At 44.7% G+C, this 21,311-nt stretch overlaps 1 protein-coding gene across 3 annotated transcripts in view; it reads right to left on the bottom strand.

The window, feature by feature from the left end:
- NSF (N-ethylmaleimide sensitive factor, vesicle fusing ATPase) overlaps positions 1-21,311 on the bottom strand; it is a 119,526-nt gene that overhangs the window by 34,211 nt on the left and 64,004 nt on the right. For all 3 annotated transcript variants that reach the window (XM_014594182.3, XM_019492242.2, XM_019492241.2), the window contains exons 10-12: positions 15,612-15,777; positions 13,194-13,268; positions 6,538-6,725 (exon numbers count right to left, since the gene is read on the bottom strand). In XM_014594182.3, coding sequence (XP_014449668.1) covers positions 6,538-6,725; positions 13,194-13,268; positions 15,612-15,777 — 429 coding nt within the window. The remainder of the gene's footprint in view (positions 1-6,537; positions 6,726-13,193; positions 13,269-15,611; positions 15,778-21,311) is intronic.

Genomic DNA, 21,311 nt, shown 5'->3' with positions numbered 1-21,311 from the left:
CATAACAGGTCAGAGTGTTTTTGATACTATGGATTCTTATTTGAAATCTCTGGATTCACAAGCTTAAACATATGTAGATGTCTGCACATCTAACAAAGCTAATATTGTGTGGCACCCATAAAAAGATCTCATGGCACCCTGGTTGAAAAATCACTGTTCTAATGTAAAAAGTCTCTTCCATCCCTAACATTTAATCTCAAAATACTCTGCAGCCATAAAGACAAGCATACATAGTTGAAGAATCTAAACACATTCTTTTTTTTTTAAATCAGTTACAAGTTTTTGTAATTAGAAAAAACTGCCTGATATGCGTCTTCTATACTAAAATGTAAGACAATACATTATCATAATCATTGTACTTAAAAGATAAAGTACACTTTTATTCACCTTGTATTTTCCTTCTATACATGACAAGCATATGTGGAATTAAGAAAGGCTCTCATCTGCGTTATATTCGCACCAGTTTTGGACGATGAAGTAAAGGAGCCATGTCTTTCAGCCTACACCTGTATGAACTAATTAATCCACATTTCAACACTGTCAAATAGTGCTTTTTACATTTTGATTCATCTCCTAACTTGACATTTCATGGTTCTTATCTCTTCTGTCCAGTTACAGATGCAACAACCTTAATAAGTGATGAACACTGAGAAAGCAAGAACTCATTTCATTATAAAATACTGCATTATAAGCTTAGTGAATATCTCAGATCTTGACATACACCGAAATGGCGCCTTAGTGTGCTTCTGCTCTGAAAAAGAGTCTAGCAAAAAATGACTCCACTCTGTACAAGATAGCTACTGATTTTAAAGACTTCAGTAACATTTTAAACAGACATATCTATAAAAACAGCATAAGGGAGAACATGCTGGATTATACTTCTTGTGCATCATCAGAAGTCTTTACTTAGTTATCTCAGTTAGACCTCTGCAAACTCACAGAAGACACATGGACTACATGAGTTTCATGGAGAACTTAAGTTGGCTGATGATCCACAAGAAGGAATTAAGCCAGTGTGACTAGTCCAAAGCAGTAGAAGAAAGTTGTGCATTGACACTTTCTTCTCCCTAGAAGGAGGGCTGGGGAATACAATCAGGGAATTACTAGTGCACAGATGTGAAACAATAACAGGATAAAGAGTGATAAACAAATTATACCAAGTTAAAGAGACTGGGGCAAGGGAGTGAGGGGACGTGATTTACCGTGCATCAGCTAATCCACTGCAAGTTTTACTCTATTCCACCATACATGCAAGAGTACCAGGGCAATTTACTCTTATAGACACAAACTGCCAAATTACTACAGTTTAGTTTTTACATTTGGTAGGAAGGAGTGGCATCGCAAAATAATGATCATAGCCCAATATCTCAGAACACCCCAGTTAAATTGGCATAAGTAACTATTCTTTTTTCAACTATGAATCCATCTGGATCCTGCTGCAGATGACTGGCAAGCAGCTTTGCTGCAGTACTGTGGGACAAGGAACATCACCTGAACAGCAACTGTAATGCTGTTCTGCCAGCCTTCGCTGTTAAGTCCAAAAAACGTTTGACATGGGTCAAAGGGTTACTCCTTGTCACTGGCTACAGGTTTTGCAAGCTGGCATATTTCTGAAACTGGTAGAGGATGTCACTTGAACTATGGCAAAATAATCCTTGTCTTTATTGGGAGAAGAATAGCAGCCATCTGCTTATACCACAATATACATTGTATTACCTATTTAGATATTTCTGGGGGCAAGAGGACTTGGCATTTAGAACAGACAGCCATGGAGACCATATGAATTGTTTGGTTCTCTCAACAAGGGAACAGAGACTCCAGAAGCATTCAATTTCTCTCCCGGCAGAGAGTTTTTGGAAAAAAGACAATCTGATTGACTGTGTTAGATGCAAATTAATAAGATGAGATCACTTAGGGGTGAATTTAGAATTAAATTTTAAACACACCACTCCTGTCTTTGTCCCCATTAAATGTCGTGCAGGGATGGTAAGCCATATGTGTTTGCAGCTTACATTCTGTCTCCTAGCTGAGATGACAACAACTGGGAAGATCATGTTCAGAAAGACAGAAAATAAAGAACAGCCTGAAAGAGGGTCAAAGTGAAGCCCCATAAGTCTCATAGATTGTAAGGCCGGAAGGGACCTTGGAAGATCATCGGGTCCAGCCCCCTGCACCAAGCAGGAAAGATAACTGGGGGTCAGGTGACCCCAGCAAGGTGACCATTTAGTCTTCTCTCAAGAGGATGATAATCAAGGTTCCAGACAGGGACAGGTTCACAACCAAGAATGCTGTGAGGTGGACCTTAACAGAGCTTAAAAAAAGGAAAAAGAGTAGGAAAGTTTTAAATGCTGCAATTACTGTATTTTCTATATAGTAATTTGCACAGGGTCTATGTTATGTTAGACCACTCATATCTAGAGCCCCTGCAATTTTGAAAAAAGTCTCTCTGGTAGAGGTCTTATTCTAATATAACAAAGGGTTTAGTCTGTCAGTCGGTAACACTTTGGGGCCAACTGCGCACGCACTCCCGAGAGGGCTGGCAGTGACTGGCTGCGAGGCCCAGAACGTTATGGACAGAGGGGGCAAGGGAAACAAACTGGGAGGGACAGGTGGTGGCGGGGCAGGGGGCACACTTCTGTGCTGGCAGGTCGCAACACTGTCCCTGCATGCCCTCCCCTCCATTCTTGACAGGGAATTGGCTAGTTCTCTTTATAAAAGGAACCCTTGGACTCACCTAAATAAGCTACTGTCCATGGTACTTAACCTAGCTAACATCCAGTCTCTAGAAACAAAACAACTTTGCATCTGGGTCAGAGCATCTGACAGTGGGTGCTTTGAAGTTAAAAATGGATACTCTATGACCTAAACTGGTGGCTGAACGGACTTCCATAGAAGGCCTATCACCCAGAACCACCTGTGTCACCTAGGAAGGATGATCATGCATTTCTTATCTGACTCTGGATAACAAAAAAAAAAAACTGGCTGAAAAACACACAGGAGGCTGTGACAGCATGGTAGCAGAAAAACATCTGATAACCACCCCAGGTTCCTGCCCTGTCAAGGAAAGTTTGACATTTTCCTTCACACTGAATAGATCTTGCCCCCAGGCCTCCAAAATGCAACATTGGCTCCCTAATGGTCCTCTGCAGGAATCCCTTGGGATGGGTAACAGACTAACTGCTAAAATCTGCGCAGTTATTGAAGACATTCAGAAGGCAGATAACTCTTGCTATCAACACACAGTAGCTTCAATATGTATTGAATCTGATGGCTTCCAGTGAAAGGAAATGGAACCAGGAACCTCTCTTCTCATTTGTTTAGTTCAAACAGCAGTACTGTCCAGTACAATATGCATCGGGGAATGTGAGAAGCAGCAGCAATGCCCTACAGGCTAGTATACTGACTCTGAGTTCCAGGACATATACCGGTACATGAATTCTCATGTCATCTTCATTTTCAGAGGGCTTGCTCCTTTTAATCTGCAGGCGGGTAGGGTAAATTCTCCAACCTATCCCTTATATATCCATAATTAAGGCCCATGTCAGGGAGAGGCTGAAAACAGTACTCCTTCTCAGATATACTTGGGTTCCAGCCACCAGTTCTGCAAAGGGATGAGGTAGTGATCTCAAGACCTTCCTGTTCATGAACCGTCAGAGGTGTAGGGTTTGCAGGAGAAGTCTAGCAGATGCTATCACATATAGAGGCCAATTTGCATGGCTTTCCCGGTCTTACTGTGGTTTCAACATCCAGAGATCCATACACTGGGGAAAAAATCTGGGAAAGCCCAAGTTAAGTCATTAACAGAAGGGGCAGTGCCACTGCATCACCAGGCAACAAGGATGATTCCTTAGACAGAGATTGTTGCTGGCCTTCTGCCTGCTCTTGGAGGCTGACATAGCTGTGGACTGGGTGGCCTGGCCTATGAGGAACTGGGGAGCAGAATCACTTGACATGTGGGAGAGGGTGGTGTCCTGAGACGTGAGTCAATAGCCACTACTATGAAAGTGAGGGTAATGGTCAGGTTCAAGCAGGCTAGCCCTTGGTATTGAAGCTGTCAGTGATGTTACTGGTGCCTTCCACAGAGTTCTCTCTTCCAACCCCATAACAGGATGTTTGCTTGATGGAACCCAACTAGTTTTGACTTCTTTGGTTTCCAAGGCCCAACAGCACTTCCTGTAGGTCAGAAGTGACAAGTACAGACTTCTCTGGCAGATGAAGCTTCAACAGAATGTCCCTAGACAGAATGTCCTTGAAGAAAATGGCTAGCACACAGACCACCTTTCAAAGGTATAATTCTCCCCCAAACAGAACAGACATCAGTTACATCCACCTGCGAGGTAGATAAGGCCACTATAGGACAGGAAGTCTATATGAAACCTGCCTGCTTGGTACATGGTTTTTCACAAGTGTCATAGAATCCCTCAACCCCCTCAAGCGAGTTTAGCAGGGCAGGGAACTGGTTGAGAGAGAAATCTACTCTTCCTCTTATTTCAAAGTGTCCAAATCAAAGGAGTGGGTGGCATGAAGGTTCTTCACAATTTTTGCAACAACAGTCTTAAGCTCTAAAGAGGATATCTGACACCTGCTAGCTTCACCCTAATAAAAAGGACTCCGTTATCTTATACACCTACCATGGGATCCACACTGGCCCAAAAGAACTTCCATTAGTGCCATGAGCTACCCAAACATACAAGTCCATTTGTCTCCAAAACAGCACATCGAGTTTAAATAGTTTCCTTGAATTCTTTTTATGAACATGCTGATGAATCAGGTCCCTGATAGACATTAAATTAAGGGTGTGATAGAACCTGATGCATGATCCTAACAGGTGCTAAATGTAGAGGCTTCTAGTGAGAGAGGAACAGTGGAAAAAAAACCTGGTAATACTATGGTCACTCTTTCAGCATTGACTCTGCCACTGTGTGACATAGAAGACTGGGCAAGATGGACCTATGGTCTGACCCAATAAATGGTAGCTACATTCTTAAGTTCATTCAGGGCACAGGTCCATGCACAGGTCCAACGAGGTGATCCTCCCCCTCTACACGACACTGGTCAGGCCACAGCTGGAGTACTGTGTCCAGTTCTGGGCACCCCACTTCAAGAGGGATGTGGACAACATTGAGAGTGTCCAGAGGAGGGCCACCCACATGATCCGGGGACAGCAGGGCAGACCCTACAATGAGAGGCTACGGGACCTGAACCTGTTCAGCCTTCACAAGAGAAGGCTGAGGGGGGACCTGGTGACTGTCTATAAACTCACTAGGGGGGACCAGAAGGGTTTGGGGGAGACCTTGTTTCCCCTAGTGCCCCCCAGGATAACAAGGAATAACGGCCACAAGTTGTTGGAGAGTAGGTTTAGATTAGACATCCATAAGAACTACTTCACAGTCAGGGCGGCTAGGATCTGGAACCAACTTCCAAGGGAAGTGGTGATAGCTCCTACCCTGGGGGTCTTTAAGAAGCGGCTTGATGCCTACATGACTGGGGTCAATTGAGCCCAGTTTTCCTCCTGCCTAGGCAGGGGGTCGGACTTGAAGATCTACAAGGTCCCTTCCGACCCTACTTCTATGATAAGTTATGTAATCACGCTTCCTCACACACCACATGTGCATGGTAGCAGGCATGACTCTGGGATCCAGAATCAGATCTCATTGTGCCATATTGCCAGTGCAGGGGGAACCCCGAATAACAATCCCAGGCTCCCCCTGCATCAGAAAGTAGCAAGCTTGTCCCTGATGCGCTCCTCCAGCTGGGAGCATCTGTCAACTGATCGGGCTCCCAGCCAGAGGGCAGCATAGAGCCAAAGGGTCCATGCACTCCACCAGCTGGGAGTCCCAATCAGCTGATGGGCATTCACAGCTAGGGGAGCACATAAAGCCTTGGCCAAAGACTCCATTCACTTCTCAAACTGGGAGCTCTGATCAGCTGACGGAGCCTTCAGCCAGGGGAGGGCATAGGAGCCAAAGGGTCCAACGTTCTCCTGGCTGGGACCCTCCAATCAAATGACCAGTGCTCCGAGCCTCTGGAGCACATGGGAGTCTTGAAGGGCTCCAGCATGCTGCAGAGACTGGGAGCACTGGCCACTTGTTCAGTTAAAGGTGTGATAGGAACCAGCCACAAAGTTATTACACATATTTTGTGCAATAATTTTGTGGCTTATTTTTCATTTTATTGTGACATTAATTGAATGAATGTGTGGCCAGGTCACTACTTATGACATGATTAACCAATTCATCACATATATTAAGTGTAACATCTGTCAAGGTTCTCAGATTTATAAGTAAGCCAATTCACTTGCACATTCATACAGGGTTACATGTGGGGCATTTAAAGGACGTGTGCAGGGGATGGAAAAAATAGACATTTTGTCCACATAAGAGTTATGGGCTTGCAGCTTGTAATTCATGCAAGATACCCAAATTCTGAGGTACCTGAAGGCTCCATCATACACTCAGAAGAAAACATATCATAGAAGTGAACAAATTGCACAGCCATTATTGCCATTTGATGCCTATATGGGAAATCATGACTAACCTTTATGTGTCTGTTCATAGCAGTGGACTGTGCAGCTCGCACAAGACCCTCTAATTCAGCACCACTGAAATTTTTGGTCTCTACAGCCAGTTCCTTAATATCTACATCTACAGCCAGCAGTTGATGGTCCCGCATTCTTGAGGTATGGATATGAAGAATCTGAGTCCGACCCTTCTCATCTGGTAAACCTGAGATATACAGAAAGAGAGCATGTCAGGCCTTGAACTATGATCATACCATTGCCTCAATGCTCCATCTTGAGGATAAAGTAAGACTGGGAGCCCTCACTTTTCTTTAGAGACCATGCATACAGGGCTGCTCCTGAGCATGGACAGCCTGTTCTCACAGGGTAGAGTACTTCATAGTGTCTTTCATTTGAGAACTCAAGGAACATCAAATCATTAAGCCTCCAGCAGCTTACAATTATTGTCATTTTACAGATGGCACCCAAGGATTAAGTGTCTTGCCCAAAGATCATGAAGCAAGTAATTTGCAGAGTGGATTCTTGTGTTTTATTCCTGCCTCCCACGCTGGCTTTGTTCCTACTACTTTGGGAGGTTCTTTCAGAACCTCACTGTTCTGATGATTAGAAATGTTGTAATTTCCAGCTTAAAGTTACTTAGACTGTTTATACTCAGTTATTCTTGTATCAATATTATTTTTTTTAGCTTAAATAGCACTTTTCCTTCCAAGATTGACAATCATTAACATATTTATATGTAGCAATTAGGGGTGCACTGGTAGAGAATATTTGGGCCGATACCGATGGCTGATCTTTAGCGAGCCATATCAGCTGATACCAATCCAATTCCAATATGCAGCTGGGCAGCATGGAGAGCAGTGACTGGCTGGTAAACCTGTTGTGGGTGGAAGGGGAGACGGGGGAGGGATTGAGACCCCCCCCACTCCCCCAACAGTGAGGGAGGGAGTAGGGCTGGGACTAGGGCTGAGGCAGAGACTGCCCAGCCAGGGCAGAGCATGGGACAGAGGCACAAGTGGCTTGTCCAGGAGGCATGGGGGGGGGGGGGGGGTGTGCCCCTGGATCTGTGCAAGGTGGGGGGGGGGGGCTGGGCCAGGCTGCGGCAGCACTGGGAGGGGGTTATGGGGGGGACCTGCAGCCACCACAAAATTCACCATAGCCCCCCCCCCCCCCCCACCCCTCCTCCCAGTGCTACCACCACCCACCCTGAGCTCAGCCTGGCCCAGCCCCCACCCCATGCCGATCTGGGGCACACCCCCACCCATGCCCGCCCAGGGTGTGTACAATGGCAGAATCCACCATCTCCTCCCTAAGCCCCTCAGATAAGCCACTTGCGGCTCCATCCTGTGCCCACCCCACCACAACTGTGCAGCTCTTACCCCTGTTCCTGCCCCAGCTCCACCCTCTCCCTCACCACAGGGGTCTCAATCTGTCCCCCACCATGCCCCTTCCCTCCCCTCTCGCCCCTTTCCCCACAACCAGCCAGACCCAGCTGCTCTGCATGCTGCCAGGCTGTGCTCCTCGCCACTTGCATGCTCCACTGCAGCTGAGCCCATGCACAGGGTATTTACCAGTGGTATTATCGGCCACATCAGCCTAAAAAAATTGATTTCCAATACAGTCAATTTTCCACATATCGGTGCCAATCCGATATGGGACTGATGTATCGGTGCACCTCTAGTAGCAATCATATCCAAATTAAGACTTCATTTTACTAATGAAGGCAAGCTCTTTCTGGTCTCCTCAGAGTATACTCTTTATTAGGCCTGTGCAAAGCGGCTAGAATTCGCTTCGGATTGGCCAATTTGGGGGACAGTGATTCAATTCGGTGATTCGAATCAGTCCTGAATCTCCGAATTAGCTAGGCCCATCCCCCCAGCCCAGCAATGGCTGCCCTGACTGCCCGAGCTCCCAGCATTTCTTTTTAAAAAAGCCCGAACTCAGCGGGTGCTGCTAGGCGGAGGGCGGTGATCCCTGCTGCCCCTCGCTGCATGGGAGGCTCTGCCATGAGCCTCCCCCTCGACCCTTCCCTTGTCTCAGCACCCCTCTATGGCTGCCCCGCCTGCCGCGGCTCCAGCCCTTTAAGAAAAAGATCTACTGCATTTGCTTTGTCTAGAAAAAATGGTTATCTTAAATGAAGTTAATAGGTTAGGTACAAAATACCTTTGGTAAATGCATACTGTATCTTATCACATTTTCCATTTGTTTCCAGGTATTTATTTATTCTTTCCATCTAGATTTGTTCTATAGCCTTGCACGCACCTAAAGTCAAGCTAATACCTAGATTTTTTTAAAACACTTCTTAAATTAAAGGTGCAACGTTTGCTATTCTCCAGTCATGTAATACAACCACCATTTACTTACATTTATTAAAAAGTCTTTGCTACTGGACCTGGGCTTCCATGTGTCTGTTCTTTCAGAATTCTGAGATAGAAATAATAGATTCTCCCCAATTTAAGCATGTTAGTCTCTTCAAGTTTTGCTTTCACCTTGAATATGGTAATGTACGTTTCCATATCACTATTTTCATTAGTCATCCTGCCTTAGTGCCCATATTTAACAACGTTTTACTAAATATCTAAGGCAACATATATATTTAGTTTTGGGTCATACATGCATTTTCTTTAATGTGTGCCTGTCCTCACTGCACAATGGCCTTGCTTTTTCCCTTGATCTTTCTGCTTATCTATGCAACTGAAGAACATTTTATAATTTGTTTTGGTATCCTATGCAAAAATCTAGCATTTTTTCTCTTCGTCCCTACATTTTCTGACCCTTAGGACAGCTTTCTAGCATGTTTTCCCCAAAGCTTATCAGTCCTTTTTTCATTCCTTGTAAATCCTCTAACTCAGTAATAGGTAAACCCCTGGCATGGGTGCCAGAGCGTGGCACAAAGACATTTTGATTGGCACATGTGCCTTGGGGTAGACTGTGGGGAAGGGCATGCAGCCACAAGGACTGGACCCCTTGCAGTTCCCCTGCTATCTGCTCCTGGCATGCCAACATCTTATAAATCAAGGTTGTATGTGTTTTTGGCACTTTGCCCGAAAACACTGCCAACCCCTGCTCTAACTAGTCCTAATTCATTTTTTGAAGTGGTCATTCATGAAGCCTTTTCTGCACATTTTTAACAGTAGCTAGGGACACAAGCTCCAAAATTATATTTGCTTGCACCATTAATTTAAAGACAAATTACCAACTTCCTTCACAGGGGCAACACGTAGGGGTGCATGTGTACCCCCTGCGCATGGCGGTGCACCCCCTGCAAAAAGGCGCCGCCGACAAGGTTGGCAGCATCTGTGGGCGGCCACCACTTGCCACGCCACCGGCAGTGCTGGCGGCATCTGCAGGCAGTCCACGATTACCCCTGGCTGCCACCGCTGCTGCTGGTGGAGCCTGCAGGTGGTCGCCAACCCCTGGTTTGCACTCCTCCCCCCCACCCCCTGGCTGACAGTGCCAGTGGCATCTATGGAAGCTCCCCACTCACAACCACTGGGCTCCCACTGCTGGTGTAGCCGTGCCCCACCAGTTGCCGGGGGCACGTGCCATTCATGGTCCTTTACATTCAAGTCCTCAGGTTCTTCAGTCCCTTGGCTTGCCATAAGTTTGTCCATTTAGAATTAAGAAAATGAGTTATAATACTACCTTTAACCTTCCATTTAAACTGAATCAACTCATGCTCATGGCTAGGGACAGCAATTACACACAAACTGGTATAAGTGATCAGAAACTGGTTCAAATCTGTAACAACAGAAGTTTAATGCACATAAACCACTTTCAAAATGGCCAATAATGCAGTATCAGACTTAACTGATTAGGTTAAATCGGTTTATTGAACTTCTGCCCCAGATCCCCTCCAGATTCAAGTTAACTCAGTACCCCAACATCCTAGGATGCTTTGCATTTCCCCCACAATCCCCATACCTCTTGCTGGGTGGGAGGGCTAGCCTTGGCTCAAGCTGCCTGCTCCTGCCAAGCAGAGAGGTGTGCTCTAGCACTCCCCAGCTTCTGACCTGGGCCGCTGCAGGTGTGCGGCTGCATTTCCAGAATCAAAAGTGAATGTCTGTTCACTTGGCTTATCGATTGAATCTATGCAGCTTAGACTAACGTGCAATCAGATTGAACAGATTCAGCCTTGGGCTTTTTGACTGTCTGTACTTAGCCTCAATGATTCAAGATAAAAGGTATTTCTATAGTCAGCTCCTCTAGAATAGGGGTAGCCAACCTGCAGCACACGTGCCAGAAGTGTCACATGGCAGATTGGGGAGGGAGTATGCAGCACAGCACAGGGAGCAGAAAGCAGAGCAGCAAGGGGCTGGGGCAGGGCTAAATTGCGGCACTCCCACCAAAAAGGTTGGTCACACTGTTCTAAAAGATCCTTACCAAAGTCATGTCCAAAATTATGTTTGCCTTTTGATGGTTTACTGATTATTGCTGTTACCAATCACATTTAAGATTCTGTAGATTCCTACCATTATTAGCAGCATATATTCTCTAATTTCTGGGAAACTAAAGTCTCCTGTGAACAACAATTCCTTGTAGTAACCATTGTCTAAGAATATCTTACCACCTTATAATTCTATACCAATATGTTTACCACAAGTGGGGTCTTACCAATACGAGATGTAGCTAGCCATGTTAGTCTGAACTCAAGTAGAAGACAGGGTAGATTTGCACCTTATGGCTTAACCAAAGTAGATACAGCAAAAGCTGTGTTAACCGGAACTTTATTAGCTAGAAAACTCTATCAACTGGCATCCAAGGGATGCGGCAAAAGCGAATCTGGAAGTACCACTGCCGGGTTTTGCTGCTGCAAGCAGAGTTTTTCTTTGCCACTTCTTCAGCCCACAGCCCTGGGCAAAGCAGTCTGAGTGGCGCAAAGCAGCCTGCACAGGGTCCCCCTCCCTGTCCCCCAGCGCACTGATGCCAGGGAGTGCACCAGACCGTGCACATTAGATTAACCAGCATATTTGATTAACTGGCATCTCCCATTCCCAGGGGATACCGGATAACAGAGCTTTTACTGTACATATATAAACAGCATATGGCCAAGACAAGTTCCTTGTGGTACTAGAGACAAACTCCCTATTTAAATAATATTTTGAAACTTATTTAATTTCCTTTTAATCAACATCATACATACCATGTTTATTTTATACTGCTCTCATGTCTTAAACCATGTTGTAGGGTAAAGCGCAACATTCTTTACAGAAGTTTATTACACGGTCATTACCTTAAATCAATGAAACTTTCAGATCTCATCAAAACAAATATCAAAGTCAGATGAAAACAATTTTCCATGCATGCACTGATTTATTATATTGCCCACCTTTTATTCTTTGTTAACTGAATCCCAAATCAGCTGTTCCCATTCTGTCTGGGATCAATATCAGGCTAAGAGGTCTATAATGTTCCAGGTGATCTCATTTACTCCTTTTATACAGTGTCACACAAATTAGCTTTATTCCAGAACTTCTCTGGTGTGCAAAACTTATTGAAAAAACCAATATCAACAGGCCATTAATATTAACAGCAGCTCTTCAGCCCACTTTTAAAAAATTAAGATGCAAGATGTCCAATTATCCTGCTGGCTACAAAATAGTTAGCTTTGGTATTTGCTGCCTAAAATCTTCCTTAGTAACTACTAGAATAAAATTTATTTTACCATTCGATACAAGTATAACCACTAGCTCTTGCCCCAACTACAGAAAAATATTTATTAAGTACTTCTGTCTTTTTTGCATTATTGAAAACTCAACCATTTTTTACATTATTAGGGGTTTTTTGGTCTTCTGAAAGGTGCAAAGAACAAGGTCTTACATACCCACATCACTCCCACTTCTTGATGGAAAATTGGTGTCAAGCCACTGTTTTCTTACCAGTAATAAAAGTTAAAAAAAGGTTGTCAAAAGTTCTCCAAAGTCTAGTGGACCCTAGCACTAGCATAGTTAACGCATGCCTGTCTTTATTAGTAATGGAACACAAAGGATGGACAAAGGAAACCCAGCAGCATAGCCAGCTGACTTTGACCCCTTAACTCAGTGGTTCTCAACCTTTGACTCAAAGTACCCCTCCAAAAGTGCCAGCTCTTTGGATGCATTCATTTTTTGACTACAGAAAAAAAGAGCAATTCTTCTGTTGCAACAAATTCATAAAGACTACAGCAGGTCAGAATGTTTTTTTGACACTATGGATTCTCATTTGAAATTTGAGTTTAATTTTGTGAATCATGTGTAGGTGTATGCACACCTACCAGTACTAACATTGTGCAGCACCCTGTGACACTGAAAACAATCTCATGGCACCCCGGGGTGGGGTGCTGCAACACCCTGGATAAGAATCACTTCCCTAGCTGAATTACACAGTAGACTGGTGGCAGTCTTTGGAACAAGCCCAAAATAGAGCTTGAATTCAAGCTTCTGGAGCTACAGTGAAGGTCCTTAACAGCTCTGCCACCATACCTCCCTATCAGCATCAACACCACACCATTTTCAGGAGAGATATTTATGACTGAACATATATGCAAATTGACCAATTAAATAATCTTCATAAAACAGAGCTGCCAAATTTTGTGCAGCAGTGTTCTAGTCATGAGCTAGTGATTTCTAGTCTGAGCCCTATCTTGTAGCAGTAAGTCAATTTGATGTCATATACTGAGCCACAGCAAACTGCTTACCAATCTCCATTTTCACTTCCAATCTCCCAGGTCTCAGCAGTGCCTCATCAATCAGGTCTGGTCGGTTAGTCATTCCTAAAAACAAAATTGGGAACAAAAAAAAAATCACTAACAGAACGTAAGCTCACTAAGTTTCTATTCAACAACAGAACATCAAACATATTTTGTACAGCTAGAGGGAGAAAATACAGATGAAAAATACCTCAGCACTTTTGGAGGCCTATGTAACATCATGGTGGGTTTCTGGCAACAGCAATCAAACTTAACACCTTTGGATATAAACACAAGATCCTTCTCCGCTTGAATTAAGATGTACTGCTCTTATAGCTGAGGCTATGGAAGGTTTATCAGCCCCTGCACATACCATGCATAGGTACACAGTAGGGGTGTGCAAATCAGGCAGTATCTGATTCAGATTCAGCCTGATTCAGGGGACAGTGATTCAATTCGCTGATTAGGGTCACTATCCCAATTCGATTTGGCCGAATCTGAAGATTCGATTCTGATTTGAAGAATCAGCAATTTGGCCATAGACACAGCTTTATATGTTTTTTCTACATACCTCGAGGTAACAGGTGTGACTCGTGAATGCTGAGATGGTGGGGTGGATGGCATGTCCCATAGGAGCACTGGGGGGGGAGGGGGGCCTGCGTACTTGGTGGCAAACCCAGAAGTGAACTGGAAGTACTTCTGGTCTACTTCTGGGTGTGTCGCTGAGCACACAGGGAACCCCCCTGCACTCCCATGAGATGTTCCATCTGTCCCACCATTTCACCATTCATGAGCCGCACCTGGTACTTGGAGGTATGTAGAAAAAAAACATATAAAGCTGTGTCTATGGCTGAATCGTCGAATCTCTCCGAAGTGAATCAGAGGCTTCCGATTTGATTCTGAGAGATTAATGGGTCTCCTGATTCAATTTGGATTCGGAGATCTGACTGCCAAATTTCCTCCAACTGAATTAGTGACCAAAGCTTTGCAGAGACCTAGTACAGAGCACTGCACTGAAAGGTCACACTCTACAAAAGCCACTATCTTTCTACAAAGAGAAATGGCAGAAAATACAAACATTCATCCAATTTCTCCTGGGGGAAACATGCTCCCTCCAGGAGAAAGATCTTCCAAGAGAAACTCTCTCCCATGAAAATGAACACTAGTACTCTCCTCTCTCAGCCTGGTCTCAGAGGGGAGAGAGGCAATAGGGCAATGCACCCAGCCTCTTTCCAGACTGAGGACTGCCTGGTTTGGGAAAAGGGGCTGGGGTCTTTCCCCTCCTATTCCCCTTCTTTCCTGGACTGGTCTGGGACGGGAGCAGCTGCTGCTGCTCTCCCCTCACTCTTTCCAAAACCAGGGACCACAAGCTGGGAGGCAGGGACAGCAATGGAGAGGCCAGGAATCAGGCTCATGGTGGTTCTTCCCAAGCTTGACTCCCAGCCCCACCAGTTTCCCTTTGACAGCCACACCACCCAGGTGGGTAGCAGGGATAGTGATTTCAAAGCTGGTGGGATCAGAAACCAGGCTCAGGTACAGCCTCTGCACGCCTGCTTCTCCATGCCTCCAGCTTCATGCTGCCACTCCTGCTGCCCACTTCGGCAATGCGCATGGCAATTTAAAAGCCTGCGGCGCTGGGAACCAGAGCCAGGGAAGCCTTCCCCACAGCGATGGGGCAATGCTTCCTACGCTTCCCCAGACCAAGGATTTCCTAGTCTGGGGAGCAGGCTGGGGGCTCTGCCCCACTGCCTCTTCTAAACTGGTTTGATAGGGAAGTGGAACAGAGGGAAAGACTCCCTATGCATTCCCCAAATCTGCATGCCCCAGGGCTAGGGATGCACAGGAAGCCTTTCACCCATGGCTCCACTCCTCCCTCCTGGTAAGAGGGGAATTTTACAACTTCCATTAGAGCTGGTGAGAAAAGGTACACTTTGGCTGCCTGCAGACATGGGGGGAAAAAAGAAAAAAGCTTTACTTTAAATTCGGTGTGCTCCCTCGCTGAGCCCAGCACATGCCCAGAAGAGGCAGCGCTTTAGTTGGACCTGGCTCTACAACATTTGTATAAAGTGGGTGCTTTTGTGGGCTTTTTTGGCACTTATCTAACAGCTGATTCAATCAGCTGTTAGATAAAAGCACCAAAAAGCCTCACTGAAACACCGGATCTATACAGATGCTGCAGAATTGGGTCTATGTAACGTGCTGTTTCTTCTGGTAAAGCGTTTTTTTTCTTCCATGTCTGCAAAGCAGGCCTAGTGACCTACATTTCCAAATCAAGGATGAAATGCTGCTCTTCCGTTACTGAAAGCTTCCTTAGCATAACCACTTCACCTCAAAAACAAACCTTTAAACATCCAGAACATGCAGGTCTCATGTCTCTTACACACCCTGCTCTTTAACAAACTGGCATCAAGCTTGAAATTTTCATACCAATGACCAAGATGTTATTCAGCTGCTCCACGCCATCAATTTTAGACAAGAGCTGGTTAACAACAGTATCATGAACTCCAGTGCTGCCTGCCATGCTCCCTCTCTGCTTGCAGATGGCATCAATCTCATCAAAGATTATGATGTGCAGACCGCTGTTTGCCCCAAGCTGTTGGAAAGAAAAAAAAATATTGCTAAAATCTGGTAATTCTTTCCTAAAAAGACTCCAACTAAACAGTCAATGTGCTACCTTGAGTTCCTGCTACTCAAATGGGGACATTTCATCAGTGAGCAAGCAGTGTGTGGTCATCAGATCTCTTATGTCTACTTCTTATCCTACCAGAACAAACATTCTAGGGGCCTGTCTGAACTAGGATTTAAAGTAGTGTTATTAACTACACCTTAGCCAGCATGTGCTGACACATACATTTCAAGACTAGGTGAGGCTGCCCCTAACATAATTGAGCTAATTTAGGCTTAACTTGGCCATGAGAGGAGGGGCTAGACACAGTGTATGCTATAGCTACATCAGGCTTTTAAAATGTTATAGGACATGCTAGTTAATGAGAGAGAAACATGTTTAGACAATGCCCAGAATACCAGAAGCCCTTTAAGAGAAGCATACATTTTTTTGCCACTTGGCTTCTCCTAATATACTTCCATATTTCTAAAAAGGCACAACTGTCATCTTGGTTTGCTCATATCACAAAAGCATCATAAACTTGCACTTTTAAGACTGCAGATGCTAGATATTGATATGATCTCATATTCTACACAAACAGTGGGACCACAACCCTCCCTGGAGTTGCTTATGTGTAAATACTGCAGTCAGTACATATTCTGCAGTAAGAACAAAAAGTCGAAAGTTACTTTAATGGCTTAAATGGGAACAGGTAACCTGTATATTTTTATGAGCAAAAATAATATTCACATAAAGTCTGCTCTCCTGGATTGGGCACTTATTTAGATACAAAAAGAAAATGCTTACCAAAAGAACACTACCATTTTAAAACCTTGTACATATTACAGCCTGAGCTATAAAGCAAAAATCAGATTCAAAAGATGTCACTAGCAGAAGTGTATTTGAATACAACGTTATTACAGCCTATAATTGTGCTGGGAATAGATTCAAATCTTGACCAATTGTAACTGTTCTGGAGTTTTAGCCATGATTACAAGATACATGCCATAATTGGCTCAGCAACTGGCTGACCTACACACAGCCTGATAGCATTTCTTTGTTTGCCTGTAGCATAACAATTTTTAAAGGGCTGACATAATAAATCCTGCCCCCCTCCCCCCCCAAAAAAAAAAAAAAAAAACCAAAACCCAAACAAACCCTAAACACAACCTAGGAATGCTCTAGGTATCAATTTTTTGTTGCTAGTGGGCCACCAGATAAACCTCATTCAAAAGAAAATCAGAGCCCTATGACTGCCTGGTGCTGCAGGCAGTGTAATCTCTCTGTTTTCCCCTGATACTGCCTGCACAGAGCAGAGGGGGACAGAGGACTAGAGAAGGTAAACAGCATTGATCAGAGGGATAGCTGATGGAAATGGAAATGACAGGGTCCTCAAGAGGCCTGGGAGCAAGCTCTGATTGTGGGGGAAGAGAGGCCCTGAGGTAGGCAGACCAGAGGTGGAGGTGGGAGCGATTAAGAAATTTTAAGACTGGAGGGACCATTAGGATGCTCTGGTCTGACCTCTTGTGTAAAAGGTTACAGCATTTCCCTGAACTAACTTTTGTTTGAACCACAGAACATGTTTTAGAAAAACACCCGGGGGGACAGAGGGCGCAGGATGGCATGGGTGCCAAGGTGTATAGTTGACAGCCCAAGAGGTTGCAAGTTCAAGGCCAAAGCACAAGCACTCTTGGTACAGCCCATCAGATTCCAACAAAATCTGTGAATTCTGCTAAATACCTTGTCACAAAGATGTGAGAAAGGAAAGAAATGGACTGAGTAGAGGTTAGGGCATTAGTTATGAGCTTGGGACTTTTTTACTTTAAAAACTACCTTTCCCTCTCCCATATTAATAGTGCTGTTGTCTGTCAGGAGGGACACCAGAGTTGGATCCTCCTTGCCATGAAAGAGGGAGGCTAGCTGAGTATTACCATGGAATTTGCTCTTGGCTGTTCAATCAAAACTAGCCTTAATCTGATGACCTTCCAAGGACCACTGCAAAACGTGTGCATTTGGGAGCAGCTTTAGACAACTAAGTTCAGGATCCTGAGGAAAGGAAGGAAGGAGAGCAGCTGAGTACAGACCCTGGACTACAGAAACACAGACTTCAACTCATTCCGGGAACTCACGGGCAGGATCCCCTGGGGGACCAGTCTGAAGGGGAGAGGAGCCCAGGACAGTTGGCTGTACTTTAAAGAAACCTTACTGAGGGCACAGTAACAAACCATCCTGATGTGCAGGAAGACAAGCAATATGGCAGAAGACCAGCTTGGCTTAGCAACAAACTGTTCAGGACGCTAACACACAAAAAGGAAGCTTATAAGAAGTGGAAACTTGGAAAAACAACTAGGGAGGAGTATAAGAGTATTGCTCGGGAATGCAAGGATGAAGTCAGGAAGGCCAAAGCACAGTTGCAACTGCAGCTAGCAGGGGACATGAAAGGTGACAAGAAGGGTTTCTACAAGTATGTCAGCAACAAGAGGAGGATCACGGATGATTGGAGAAAAGGGCAAATATAGTGCCCGTGTTTAAGAAAGGGAGGAAGGAGAATCTGGGGAACTACAGACCAGTCAGCCTCACCTCAGTTCCTGGAAAAATCATGAAGCAGGTCCTCAAAGAATCAATTTCTAAGCACTTGAAGGTGAAGGTGATTAGGAACAGTCAGCATGGATTCACTAAGGCAAGTCATGCCTAATCAACCTGACTGCCTTCTATGATGAGATGTCTGGCTCTGCGGATGTGGGCTGAACAGTAGATGTGATATACCTTGACTTCAGCAAGGCTTTTGATACAGTCTCCCACAACACATGTTCACAAGCAAGCTAAGGAAATATAGGTTGGATGAACAGACTGTAAAGTGGACCAAAACCTGGCTGGATTGGTACTCAGAGGATCAGGCTCAGTTCTAGCTGGCAGCCAGTATCAAGCGGAGTGTCTTAAGGGTTGGTCATGGGGCTGGTTTTGTTCAATATTTTCATCACTGATCTGGAAGATGAGATGGAGTGCAACCTCAGCAAGTTCACAGATGACACCAAGCTGCAGGAGCAGTAGGACTAGGATTCAGAGAGACCTCAACAAACTAGAGGATTGAACCAAAATAAATCTCATGAGGTTCAATAAGGACAAGTGCAGAGTCCGGCACTTAGGACAGAACAATCCTATGTACCACTACAGGCTAGGGACCAACTAGCTAAGCAGCAGCTTTGCAGGACCAGGGGTTACAGTGGACCAGAAGCAGAATATAAACCAACAATGAGCCCTTGTTGCCAACAAGGCTGAAGGCATACTGGGTTGCATTAATAAGAGCGTGGCCAGCAGATCAAGTGAAGTGATTATGGGACTATCAGACACTGGCGAGGCCACATCTGGAGTACTGTGTTCAGTTTTGGGCCCCCCACTACAGAAAGGATGGGAACAAATTGGGGAGAGTCCAGCAGAGGGCAATGAAAATGGTGAGGGGGCTGGGGCATGTGACTTATGAGATCAAGCTGAGGAAACTGGGCTTATTTAGTCTGGAGAAGAGAAGATTGAGGGGGGATTTAATAGCAGCCTTCAAACACCTGAAGGATGGTTCCAAAGAGGATGGAGCTAAACAGTTCTCAGTGGTGGCAGATGACAGAACAAGGAGCAATCGTTTCAAGTTGCAGCAAGGGAAATTTAGGTTAGATATTAGCAAAAATTCTCACAGGGAGGGTAGTGAAGCATTGAAACATTTTACTCAGAGAGGTTGCGGAGACTCCATCCTAGGAAGTTTTTAAGGCCTATCTAGACAAAGCCTTGGCTGAGATGATCTAGTTGGGGATGTCCCTGCTCGAGCAGAGGGTTGAACTAGATGACCTTCTGAGGTCACTGCCAACCCTAATTTTCCAATTCTATGATCCCATTTATTTAACAAATTGCCAGTGATGGAGAACCCACTATGACTCTTGATATATTGTTCCAATGATAAAAAGAAACTCCCTTTTCCATGTTATTTTCTCTACCCTCTGGTTCCAGCTGCTATATCTTATCCAAGTCTGAAAAGCTTCCGTTGTCACCTTTAAAGGCTTCTTTGATAATTACCCTAAGCTCCTCAGGACTCTCATTGGAAGGCGTGTTTTTCAAGCCTTTCACCATCTTTGGGCCTCTGCTCTGGTTCCTCTTCAGTTTACTAACCTACACTTTGAACTGCAGGCACCAGACCTGGACCTTATTTCAGCAGTGTTTACATCATTGCTCCTTCTTGTAGGACTTCATATTTGTGGAGTGGTAGTGGTGAGAAGCTGGGACCCAGATAGGGGAATTGATGGACAGACATGCAGAAGCTCTAACCCAGAATTGTGGGGAAATGAAAGTTGGTGAAAGAAAACAGTGTGCAGGAAAGGGGAAGGTTGGAAGAGGAAACACAGGGCCCCAGGTATGGGGGAGGGAAGAGGCACACAGAGAGCTTTCATAATATATGCAGAGAGGACAAAACATCTACCATGAGTGGGTGGAAGAAGCTGCAACAAGTCCCCTAGACTAGAGAGGACAATGGACAGTGGCATATAGGAAGCCCGTGGGGGAATAAAAGCAGACCCTAGTGTCTACAATACATTCATCCTACAGAAATGTGCAACCCTCAGGAGTATCATGCTACATCTTCCTAAGCACGTTTTCAAATACCAGCAATAGAAGGATCATTCACTTCAGGACTCAAAGCCTAACCAGGTGTGACTGGGAAAAAACACAGTACAGAATACTTGCTCAGCACAGTCTTACGTTGTCATGCAGTTTTTCTCCTCTCCAAAATTCTTCCTCAAAAAGAATTTTGTTTCCAGTGTCTGCTGTCCACAATGTGAACACTGTGTGAATATGCTGTCACCTTGGCAATCTTCCCCAGGCACAAATCATTACAATACTGACCTTTCCAAGACCTTCCTAATCTCATAACCTGTCATCAGGACAAGCTCCCCCAGCCAATCTAGGGTCTATTTCATCAGGTGTGTTACCTCAAAGGAGAAGGAGTCCACAGATGTTACTTTTATTATAAGAGCAGGAGGGAAGGAGCTCTGTGGAGATGGACCAGCTCTAATTAACACTCTTCCCAGAACCACACAGCTGAAATTGAGCAACAAGTCTCTTAAAGTGCAAATTTTTACCACATGTTTCATTAAAAAAAATGTGTCTAGCAACACTGGATCTAGAAAATCTTTTCTGTATAAGATGCTTTTTGCTACCATCTACCATAAAAGGCATACTAAATTTGGCTGAGGAGCATCACAGGTACAACACTTTCCTAGTAGCAGGTACAAACAACCAAGAGCCACGTAACAGCTTATTCCTTCTGCCCAGCACATAAGAAATGGTATTTGGACCTTTCATTTTCAGATAGCTAGAAAAAAGGCCCAACCTTTAGTACTGACTGCATCTTTAACCGCCAGAGAAATATTATTAATTCACACCCTTGTCTCCAACACTACCATTGGCAAGGAAAAAAATCACTGTACCTAACCTAGTTTTGCAATATTGTTTCTACTTGCTAGCTTGTTTTCAGCAATGAT

The sequence above is a fragment of the Alligator mississippiensis genome, chromosome 4 (assembly GCF_030867095.1).
Source record: "Alligator mississippiensis isolate rAllMis1 chromosome 4, rAllMis1, whole genome shotgun sequence".
NCBI lineage: Eukaryota > Metazoa > Chordata > Crocodylia > Alligatoridae > Alligator > Alligator mississippiensis.
Note: the sequence above shows the minus strand (reverse complement) of the source record. Positions and strands in the feature narration are given on the sequence as shown.